This window comes from Nestor notabilis, unplaced genomic scaffold, assembly GCF_000696875.1.
Source record: "Nestor notabilis isolate BGI_N333 unplaced genomic scaffold, ASM69687v1 scaffold11710, whole genome shotgun sequence".
Lineage (NCBI taxonomy): Eukaryota > Metazoa > Chordata > Aves > Psittaciformes > Psittacidae > Nestor > Nestor notabilis.
In genome coordinates this window covers 62,221-74,041 of record NW_009909732.1, presented here as the reverse complement: position 1 = coordinate 74,041, position 11,821 = coordinate 62,221, and the positions used below count along the sequence as shown (strand labels likewise).

The 11,821-nt window shown below is 39.0% G+C and overlaps 1 protein-coding gene across 2 annotated transcripts in view; it reads left to right on the top strand.

The window, feature by feature from the left end:
* The first annotated feature begins 1,200 nt into the window (after positions 1–1,200).
* The window catches only part of MAP4K3 (mitogen-activated protein kinase kinase kinase kinase 3), a 67,730-nt gene continuing 57,109 nt past the window's right edge, over positions 1,201–11,821 (top strand). The window contains exons 1-4 of one of the 2 annotated variants that reach the window (XM_010020954.1): positions 1,201–1,254; positions 3,852–3,942; positions 9,342–9,406; positions 11,700–11,755. In XM_010020954.1, coding sequence (XP_010019256.1) covers positions 3,887–3,942; positions 9,342–9,406; positions 11,700–11,755 — 177 coding nt within the window. In that variant the 5' untranslated portion in view covers positions 1,201–1,254; positions 3,852–3,886. The remainder of the gene's footprint in view (positions 1,255–3,851; positions 3,943–9,341; positions 9,407–11,699; positions 11,756–11,821) is intronic. The other variant, XM_010021027.1, reaches the window with a different exon arrangement.

Sequence of the window (11,821 nt, the reverse complement as noted above, 5' to 3'; positions counted from 1 at the left end):
CACTGGGCAAATGGCTTCCTAGTTTTCAGTCAGTAGTCAAATGCAACGGTTCTAGAAGAGAAATCATTTTATCATAATTTATATTGCTTTTTAATGGCTTGTTAAAAATTTAGCTTCCTTAGTTGCTCAGTAGAATGTAGGCTTTTGCATGACAGAATCCCATACAAAATGTAGTTAAGCTGCTGAGTAATTGCTGCTGAAGTTGGCCACAGAGCTGCTGCACATGCCAGGGAAATGCTTTCTAACTCCTTTGTTGCTGGCTTGTTTTCTTTGCACCCTTGCAGCAAGGGGAGGATGCCGTGTCTGGTGGAGAGCAAGGACCAAGGGGCATGTAGTGAAATCAGCAGTAAGTGTCGCATTGCTCTCATGGAAGTCTTGGAAGCAGTCATGTATGCTGCAGGGTGCAGTACTTGATGCACCCTGGGCATTGCATGTCTGCTGTGAGATCTGTGTATGTTATAACTGCTTTGTAGTCAGTATCTCTGTGGTCAGTTTGTTTATGGGTTTTAATATGGAAGTACAGCGTGGCTGAGGACTTGCATAATTTTGGACTGTTGTGTGGCAGTGTAGGGTTTCCTGAGCATACTTAAAGCTTCAGATCTCTGAAAAAATTAGCTCCCTAGTGTTTTTGTGGTTGTTGGGTTTTTTTTAGTTTGCGGTTTTGGTGTTTTTTTTTTTTTTTTTTGTTTTTTTTTTTTTTTTGTTTTGGTTTTTTGTTTTTTTTTGGGGGGGGTTTTTTTGAGATGGCTTGCTTTGTTGTTAGAAAATAAATCCAGGTTTTGTTGGAAGAATGCTTCCTACAAATGTGTATTGGAGAAGAGCCTGCTAGCTACAGAATTCTTGCTGTTTGGCTTGCTGTCATTAAGCACAGACGTGGATTATTCTAAGTTAAGTGTTTTGGATATAATACAACTCAATAGTGGTGCTTATCTAATGCAAGTATAAGCTGTAAGCCCAATAAAAAATAAATGCATGGTGTATTTAGGGGGAAAAATCCTAAGGTAGTTTATGCTTTAAAAAAAAACCCAAACAACCAAGAAACTCCTCAAACTAACAATGGGTTTCACTGTTTTAGATCCTTGTGTATCTTGGTTGCTCCTGGACTCCATGTTGTCAGAGAAGGTTGACAATGCAGAGCTGGTTGCTGTGTTCTGCTGTCTAAATTTAATTTTTTATTTTATTTTATTTTATTGTAGGCTCGAAATGTGAACACGGGTGAGCTGGCAGCAATTAAAGTAATAAAATTAGAACCAGGTAAGTGTTTCTTAACTGTAATAGGCCACAGAAACGAAATATTTTCATGTGTAAAATATAGTTGTACAAAATTGAGTCCACTTATTGAAAGAAGGAGTAATTTTTGCCTTTTAGAATGGGACAAAATACACTGTTCTAAAAAAAACCATATTCATGACAAGCAAGATGTGAGGGGAAAAAATGCAATTGGAAAACAGTTAAAAGGAAGCTGATTAAAATTTCAGAGAGTTGGGAATTTTGGTCTTATGTTTTCATTTGATGTGATAAAAACCCCTGTATGGAGCAAAAGAAATGAGGAAGGCAGCAAGGCAGAAAAGAACCTACCTGGAAAGAGGGTAGAGAGAGAAAGAAGTAAGAGTGAAATAATAGCTGAACACTAGTATCTGGGAGTTGAGTACATTTCCTGAAATTCTCTTGGAATCTTTGGTTAAGACTCACTGTATGCTAGATGTACACTTGAGCTGTGCTGATGTGATTTCACAAAGTGCACGTGTCCTATAGATATCACCCTGCAATTGCTGTTCTATTATACTGTGTCTAGCCTCCGTACATTACAATGCAGTCATCTGGGAAGTAAAATGTCCAGACTTGCTTAACTTGTAACTGCTGGTGTTCCATTTCAACATGTAATGGGGGTAGGATGTGAGAGGGCTAATGCAGGAAAGAAGCTAGTGTGTTACATAGGTTGTGCTCAGAGAATTGTGCTGTGTGATTTACTGAGCTGTGAACAGAGCCTGGGGATGTGCTGCAGCTGGGCTAACTTGCCCTCAAGCTGTGCTGATGGGGATAACAACTGGCATCTTGCAGTTAAATATTTTTGGCAGCCTTTGGATGCCAAAGAAAGAGCACAGAGAATGCACTTCAGTTACCCTCTGCTTGCTCAGCGAGCTCAGTTTCTCTCTGTAGTTGTTGCTTCCAGTTGCGGTAGAGGTGGTTTGACAGCCTTAGACAGGCAATATCCACATTCCACAGCTGTGGCACTGTCTTTCTTTGCAAGTTTTGCAGATTGGGGGAGAGTGTGAAGATTAAGGTTTAATAATGTTTAGGCACTTCCTCTAAAGTTGATGCTAATTTAATATTAATATTATGCTAATTTAACAATACCCTGGTCAAATAATGGAGAAACCTTGTCCTTTCACAGGGGTATCTGTCCATTTGTGAAAACGATTTCTAGCTTGCTCTTCAGCGTTTGCATGTTTACAGGTCTAGCCAGGATACACTAAGCCATCAGCAGAATACCACAGACAGTAGACAGCCTGTTGTGATGTTAATTTGCAGCTTGTGGTTTGAAATTTGCTATCAGTTAAAAAAACACATGTGAATATCGGATTTCTGGTTTAAAAAGTACCACATGGATAGGTCACCAATATGTTGATGCCTTGGGAGAAACATAAAATGTGTTTTCTTAGGTAATAGCTTGGCCAGTTCTGTTGGAAGTTGTTGTGTTACATTTGAAATTAACTAACAGCTGTATTTGAGAAATGATTTTTGGGTTGCAACAACTGATAAATATAAGCTTAGTGTCTATATTCAACTTTCTAGACAATAGCTTTGGCTTCTGTTTTAAGAGCTCTTTTGAGTTATGCTGAAGTGTGCTACTGCAGTGCACCTAAAGGAGAATTTTGACATGTGTTGAAACTTCTTTTTTCAACTTGTTTAAAGAATCTCTGAAGTTATTCATGAAGTTAAATGGTTATTTTAGGCCTTCAGACTTATTTTACCCGTGAAGTCCTTGAGATTAGTAGGAATGACTTGGGTTTTTTTTGAACCTTGTATGTCTAGTAACTAAACAAATGTCAGAAGAACTTTGTAAATAATATACCTAACTGGCTATTGCGTGCCCTTATGGCCTAAGACATTTTTCAGAGGAGTCCCTGTGTTAAGATACTGAACTGCAAAAGAACACTTGACGTGTGCTTCCTAATTAAAAAGGCTGTCAAGTATGTTTCCATCATTCTCTTCTATTTAGTATTTCTTGCCTTCTCTCTTCAACTTTCCTATAAAACCTCTGCATGACACTCCCAAACCAAAAATGGGATAATTTTCTTAGCGTACACATTTGGAAAGAATCTTTTATAGAAGGGCAGGGACAATGGAGGTACTGAACAGTAAATGTGGTAAATGCCACATCTCTGTTAGTGTTTTGTCTGGATATATGCACAGTCCATAAATGCATGTGCTTATCAAGTTTACTGAGGAGTTGCAGCAGGAGCCTACTATTGAATGGGGTTTTTTGGTCAGGAAGATGATCTAATGGGTGTTGGACATGTGGCCAAAAATAGCAAAGTTTTGTCATGTTTTTAAGAACCTGGGCTATTGACAGAACATATATAGATGGACACAGTGAGGTCTCGGGGAGGGAAATAAAGACTTCAGAAAGAGCTATGACCAAAATGAAACTTCTTAAGAATATAGGTACTTATGGTTAAGACCTCTCTAATAAATATTGATTTACAGCTGCTTTTTATGCCTGTGAAACACGCAGATAATTAATTTTAATTTCTCAAAATGTTTATTTTATAAACTTGTGCTTAAAGTCTTGTCAAGATGTGGGTATGAACCAGGCCAATGAAAATATTCATTCTTCTGCTTTTCAGGAGAAGATTTTGCTGTTGTGCAGCAGGAAATCATTATGATGAAAGACTGTAAACATCCAAACATTGTTGCTTATTTTGGCAGCTATCTCAGGTACAGTTTGTTTCTTCTGCTCACTTGAAAATGTCATTCTGTCTCCTTGTAAAGGATGGGTCTATAAGGTGACTTAGGCAAAACCTAATTTACCAAGTAAGTATTATCCACTTGTACATAATTTTTTTTCACTTACCTTAAAATCTGTTCTGTTTACTACAGTGTCTCTCTAGAAATTATGTTTCTCTTCGCACAGTCCTTCAGTGGCCATGTGGTCCTGTGTCCTTGGAAATAAGTTGTCATTTAAAAACTTTGAATTTAATACATAAATGGAAAATTAAGCACAAGTATGACAAGTATGAAGAAAGTGTCTGTGTGTATAGTATCTCTTAAATCTGTTTCAGTAAAATGTCTCTTAAATTTGCAAAACTTATATGCAGTATAAATACTGTATTATACAGGTAGAGTTCTCAGGAATATTCTAACTCTTGTCATGTAAAGTGAAGAACTCAAAATTGAATGTTACGGGCAAATAAGGAGGGAAGAAATTGTTGTGTTTTTTCCTTGCTTAAGAGTAGTAGTGCTGTGTTAAGCTCTAAGGACAATTTTGTATTGAAATACCTTAAAGTATGAACTGTGCAGCCTTTAAAAAGCCTGCTTGTGATTTGCGTTTTGAATTTGTTTTGAAATCTAGCAATGACTGATATTTCAACTCTGTCTTTTTTTCTCTTGAGCTGCAGAGTTGTTTAATATATGTATATAGTATATGTAAATTGGTCTGTCTCCTTTTGTGTAATTCCTTTTTTAAGATATTATGCTTAACTTTGTAACAAGTAAGCTCATACTCCATACAAAGTCTCATTATTGAGAAAGTTGATAGCTATAACATTTGATATTACAGTTCTATTTAATACGTCCTGACAAATGTTTTATGCTAGATCTAGCAATTGCTGAATAGTCAAGGACTAGAACTTTTAATGCTGGATTTTGTGAACCTAATGTCATAATTTTAGGCATATTGTGCAATGTAATACAAAGCTCTTAAAAGATTCTGAAAAGTCATGATGCTTTTTGTGGCAGAGGCTTCTTGTTCCAGTCAGGCATTTGCATATCTTCTGTCTGCCTGGGGACAGTATAGGTGGGATATGCTAGCTCTGTGGATGCCCCATCCCTGGCAGTGTTCAAGGCCAGGTTGGACAGGGCTTGGAGCAACCTGGTCTAGTGGAAGGTGTCCCTGCCTGTGGCAGGGGGTTGGAACTAAATGAGCATTAAGATATCTTCCAGCCCAAAGCATTCTACAATTCTGTGGGTCTGTGTGTGTTTTGAAGATTGCTAGACCCTGTTCATAATGGGAAGATACCAAGTTGAGTTACTCATACGTGTACTAGACTTCAGCAACTCCAGATGAAACTCTCTGTGAGTGCTTTTGGTTTGGAGGTGGAACAATATAGGAGGTATTTTCATGTGAAAAATCTTAGTACATTAAAGCCTTTCAATGAAAAAATTACCATCTTTGAAGCAGGAATATAGGACAGAATTTGGCTCTTGTATTTGGACTGCAGCTTTTATTTTTAAAAATCCTGTCAAATTTGACCAGGTTGTCTTCTCAAATACTGCATTTCTTTTACATTCATTCTAAATCAGCTAGAGCTTAGGAAATGTCAGTTACTGCAGTGTCTGATTTGGTGCATGTTTGCAGAGCTAGAGAAGAGCTAACATGTGGTTCCTGGCTTGCTTAGGGATCTGCATTCCTTGTTTTGCTCTGGGATGAGCTGGGACAGGATGTTGAAATGGTGTGGATCACTTTGTCGTGCTCTTGGTGACCTCAATGCTGAATGCCTGCATAGTTGGAGCAAACTGAAATTGGACAAGTTGAGTGTGCCAGAACTTGAAGGCAGTGTTGGGGGAGAGAGAAGGTCCTGGAATAAATGCTAGAGAAGCTGAGGTCTCGTGCAGAAGCTTAGCTGACTAATGCTGACTTGAGGAGTTTCGTCCCCGTGCCTTTTGAATTCAGTGTTCTCAGTAGCTCTGGATGCTCACTGAAATGATGTTTTATCACTGGTGGGGTTCACTGGATCTTTCCTGGTACTTGTTAGCTTTTGTCTGATGAGCAAAAGTATTCCATACTGACAGTTGTGATTCAGGTCAGCAGAATCTGTGTTTTGAATTGTATTTGCTTTATAGTCATTTAGAAGTCTGTGTTCCACTATAGTCTGTAGTGGAAAAGCTGTTCATTAGTCCTTCACAGGCATAGCTTAGTGTGGAGCATGAAGGAAGTTTCCAAGAGTAAATATATTTTCAGAATAAGGTTAAGCAGAAATGCACCGAAAGTATGAGAATGAAGAGGAAAGCAAGCCATTGACTAGCCTGTTAGAGGAACACCATCTGCGTGTTAAGCTAAGTGAGCTGGGAGTGTGATTGTGTACTACGTAAGTTATTGTGTTATACATGTGCAGGAAGGGATCAAAGTCTGAACATAAAACCAACAAGCCATGCTGTTCTGGCATCCCATACCTTAAAGGATGCTTGTCTTGGCAGCTTGAATGCTTTTTATTAACACCGAGTTGGTCTGTGAGCTGCATTATGTTCAAGTTTGTGTGGGTGTGCATACAGATAGAGCATGTGTGTATGTAGGGTCTTGGTATTCCGAACTAGGAGTGTCTGCACTTCACCTTTGAATGTTTAAGGTTAATCTGGAGGTTAACATAAACTGTGTATTGCTTCAGTTCTCTGCAGTACTGGCAGACTTCTTGTGCATATGTTAAAGTAATATTAAATTTTTTTAAGAATCTGTGGAGTTACTAGTCTGTTTGACAGCTGGGTATAGATTGTCAGGTGGTAAAGTTTGCAACGGATCTAATGATCCAATAGCTAAAGTTGGCCTACAAGAAAGCTGCAGAAGGGCTTTTGTCAATGGCCTGTAGTGACAGGACAAAGGGGAATGGCTTTAAACTGACAGAGGGGAGTTTCAGATGAGATCTTAGGAAGAAGTTGTTCCCTGTGAGGGTGCTGAGGCGCTGGCACAGGTTGCCCAGAGAAGCTGTGGCTGCCCCATCCCTGGCAGTGTTGAAGGCCAGGCTGGATGGGGCTTGGAGCAGCCTGCTCTAGTGGAAGGTGTCCCTACCCGTGGCAGGGGGTTGGAACTGGATTTGCTTTAAGATCCCTTCCAACCCAAACCCAGATTTCTTTAAATTTTTTAGATTGAAATAGTGCCTCTTCTCACAGTGCTGTGAGAAGCACTGGGTGCTTCAGGCGGGGGGTGCTTTTTCTTTAAAAAGAGTTTGCCTCCTGTCTCAGGGTATTAAAATATACCTTTGTAGACCCAGAATTAATTTTCTGGAAAACAGAGTATATATTCTGGCACTCTTTTGTGCTCTTGCTTGGTCCCCTCCTTTTTCTTTTGAGTAGTGCTTCTCTTTTTTTTCTAGGCAACTGAATGGCTGTCTTTGAGGCCTCTGTTGTCTGACCTTTTTGTTTTCTAAGTATCTTTCAGTGCTAAGAACAGTAAGAAGAATATCATCATCCCATACTTGGCACTTACCAGCATATTGTGCCCCACTCTTTGCTTTTGTTTACATAGGGGTTTTTCAGACAGTCAGATTTTCTGCCTTGCTGTTAAGTTGCAGACACTAAATAGTACTGTTGATCCTGTCTCTGTTTTGTTTGCTGTGGTTGCCATATGCTCTGCAGACAGAGACAACTGTATACACTTACTGCTGATGACATGGATCTTCACCTTTCTCAGAGCACTTAGATGCAATAATAAAAGGCCAGATAGGGAATTAGAACAGAGTATTTTTCCCCCCCCCCTCTTTTCTGTAGAGCTTTTCCACATTGGGACGTTAATGCCCAGTAAGCAAAGGTGTGAATTTACAATAGTTACCTGCTTCCTGTCTCTTTGTGGGTGCTCTGCTGCTATCCCAAGGCTGCTGGGGTGCTCCTGGCTTTTTCCCCACTTCTACACTCTGCTGCTGTTGGCATCAAACAGGATGCAGCCACATGGAAAAGAGTGGCTTTCATGAGCCCCGTGTCCCAAGTCCTGATAACTGTGGGTGATAAACAAGGGGCTTGTGGATGTCTGTGTCTTCAGTGCTTCTTTCTCACTCACTGTTGCCACTGTTAATTCTGTTCTCTTTCACAGGTGGCCATACTGCCTCTGTGTCTGACTTTGATCAGTTATTTCAGTGGAAAGCCTTCATATTATTTCAAGCAATGGTTTAATTAACCTCTAGAAATGTATGGAGTTAACAGCCAGGGACCTCCATTGCTTAAAACCTCTGTAATGCCTGGACAATATCTTTCCAATCATTAGAGGAAGCAGCCAGGGTATAGCTTTGAGGACCATGTGGACTATGGACATAAAAAGGGAGGAGATCCAAGAAAGACAGTTCTTCCTTATAACAGCAGCTGTTCTAGCTGTTATCTTCTGGTCAGAAATATTCGCAATTTGCAGCTCAGGGGATAAGCTCAGCACTTACACCATTGCCTTGCAAAGCACTTCCACAGATGTTGGCATTGCCCACGAGGGTGTCTCAGTTATTCTAACAGAACCTTATGAATGCAAGAAATCTTAAGACCAGGGCTCATGAGCAAGCTTCAGAATAGTCACCAGTCTTTCCTTTGGTTGTTCTGTGTCCCAGTGTGGCCTAAGGTGATTGTATGTGATTTTTCTTTCCTGCATGTTTTGATGGCCAGGAATGTTTAGGTAAGTCCCAGATTTTCTGCTCTCCAGAATACTTTTCTGCAGCCACATGTGGTACATCTGTCTTACTAGTGAAAAATACTAAGCGAAAATAGAATTTAGTGTCCAAAATAGATACCTTTTGAATCCTTCAGCCTGTTATCTATTCTTGGGAAGCACTTTTTATGGAAGTATAGTGAGTCAAACTGATCACCTTAGTAAGAGGAATCTGAAGAACTTCCCCCTGACCGCTGCCACCAAAAATATCCACAGCTATTTTTAAGGGAAGAGTCTTCATGTAGAAGTCACTTGGCTGCAGCACGGGCTCCACTCTGCCTAGCTTTGACTAGAGCACTAGAGTTTCACTCCATTTGTTGAGAGATATCCTTACAGCTTTTTGTTTGGTTTTGTTTTAATTCCTCTGCTCTGAAAAAAGTGGAAGAGAGGTGAAAATGAGGAAGAATTATAAATCCACATCTGTTTTCTTTCTCAGTAAAAATATGTTTCACCTTCATAGCATATCTTGAACAAAAATCATTTTGCACATTTCACTAATACTTTCCCTATTACTCCAATAAATCCTGGAATGTTTTGGGTATTTCATTAGCTACCATTTTGACAATGAATTATCATGTCAAGATTAAGTCATATTCATTTGACTTTTACTTTGCTTAATACAAAGCTTGTTATGTTGTGATTTTTAATATTTGAGTCTTCTGTATTTGTAGGTGCTGTTTTCAAATCTGACAGCTAATGAATGGTTTTGTTCACTTTTTAGACGAGACAAGCTATGGATTTGCATGGAGTTTTGTGGAGGTGGCTCTCTACAGGATATTTATCATGGTATGTCAAGACTTAATTGCTTAAAATCTTAGTAAAGCTTGTTTAAAAAAAAAAAAAAAGATGATTACAGTGTTTTGTAATCAGAGAGGAGGAATCCTAAACATGGTATCTTAATAATTCAGTGAAGGTCGTTTTAGCTTATGTATTTACATAATGGATTAGGTTTGGTTTTAAAACCAAAATTAGCTATAGTGTTTTGTGTTTTTTTTTTTTTTTTTTTTTGAGCAGCAGAAGTTACTCCATGCAGTAACCATCGCTACTGTATACCCATCACTACTTTTCAATGGCTGTAAATTCGGACTATTTCATTGTAAAAATAAACATTATATCTTGATGTGCTTTCTTACTTGATAACCACTTTATTTCTGAGCTTCTGAACTTTGCTTTAATATAATTTATACCACTGTCTATAGATGCCTAGATAAGTGGATTGGTTAGCACAGATGCTTTTGTCCTTGGTAAGCAGTGATCTTTTGTATATTTGTATAGCAGTAGTGCCTCAAAGGCTTTTTTTTTTTTTTTTTTTTTTTTTAGTGCTGCATGCATGACATATGAAAAGCAAAGGTGTAATATGTATTTGCTTGAGGTTTAGGTGCAGTGAGTGGTCAAAGAAACAAGGGCCATGTATGAATCTCTTGCATAGAGAGAGGGTCAGTCAACTGCTAGTTTTCAAGAGACAAAATCAGTTTTGAGGGATTTTATTGCCTTGGAATTAAGACTTGCTTAGGAAAGGAGTATGCTGTGAGTAGTGGCCCCGTAGTTCTTAGGTAGTGTTTTTCAGACTGGAAATCTGTCCATATTCTAAATTATGAAGATTTTATATGGTAGTGTCTTCATTCTTTTCTTACGTGCAAACAGTTTGTATACCTTATATTTATATTTAACTTGGGTGCAATTAAAACAAGGCATCAGTTTGCAAGCTCACATCATGCTTCTAGTGTAGTCACTTGAGTGTGGCCCTGTTGACCCTTTACATCTTTGCCAGTGTTGATAAAAGCATCATGTTTAATAGGCTTTGTTATGTGGAACACCTGAAGAGTGGGAAATGAGCTCATGCCCCATAAATGCCTGAACAAATGTCATACAGGAGCAGTTTCCTGTTGCAGCTGATTTTTGTCTTCACTGCCAATAGGGTGGAAGGTTCTTTCCTGATCTTAATTACACTCCAAAAGATCTTATTCTGATTAACCTAAAGGCCTCTGTAATCTTAAGTCATTTAAGTTAATCAGAATTGAATTTCTCAAACATATGTACTTAGAAATAGGTTCTCTGGCTGCTAATATATTTAGATTTATGTGCATTTGGAGCTTTACTTTCAGAAAAAGGAAGATGGGTCTAGACCTGTTTCCAAGACGTGTGTTGCATGATAGTAATTTATATTATGGTTGTGGGTTTTGTAGGAGCTGAGCAGTTAGGTACCTAAATCTTAATTTTTAACACCCTAATCCTTCAGTTTCCTTTGAGAAACCTCATCCAACTATTCTGTTTGTTTTCTGTGCAAAACCTGAGAAGCTTGCAGTGAGAAACTCCACTTCCTGGTCTTAAAATCCTTTAATTTCAGGATCAAAGTCCAGTGACTGGGGCAAGTCATAGGCCATTCCTCGCTTGTTATTCAGTGTTTAGTTTATGGAGTTGTTCAGGATTTAATTGTTTTCCTTTAAATGACTTGAGTAAGTGTGACCCTGGAGGTAGAGGAAGACTCCTATCCGGTAGGAAGCTGCTGAGCCTGCTCATGGGGAGAGTTTGAGAAGGTGCATGGTGTGGCAGACCCAGGAACAACAGCTTGGTAGCTTACGCAGGAAAGAGTTGAAAAGCTTGAGAGCAGGTCGCATGGCTGCAGAGAAGAGAGAGCAGGTCACATGGCAGTGGGAAGGATAGAAGGAGAGAGCAGGTCACAAATGGTAAAAGGAACTTCTTAGGGCTCAAGAGGGACTGAGCAGAGTTTGCTGCAGCTCTGAGTCACTGGGTTGGTTGTCCGGCCCAGCACAGAAGCACACATGGGTTTGTGCAGGGGCAAGAGTTGCAATTAAATCACTGCTTCTGTTTCTTTTTCCTCTTAATTAGAGATTTATGTATGGAGGGAGTTAGAGTTTCCATTCCAATGGGACTCCACGTTTTTGAGTTTAATAAATGTTTGGTGGTGCTCAATCTGGGGGAAAGTAAGCACATTTGTTTCAAGAATTCTAGTGTAAGATCCTGTCAGTGTGAATGGAAGTAATTGCATTATGGCTTTGGAATGGGCAGTATCTTACCTGATTTTGAGAGAATTTTTTTTTTTCCCCTTCCATTTCAGTGACTGGACCACTTTCAGAACAGCAGATTGCCTATGTTAGCAGAGAAACACTACAGGTAGTATTCTTGCAGGTTTTTGTGGTTGACTTTTACATTAAAAGTATTAAAAACTAAAAATAAATG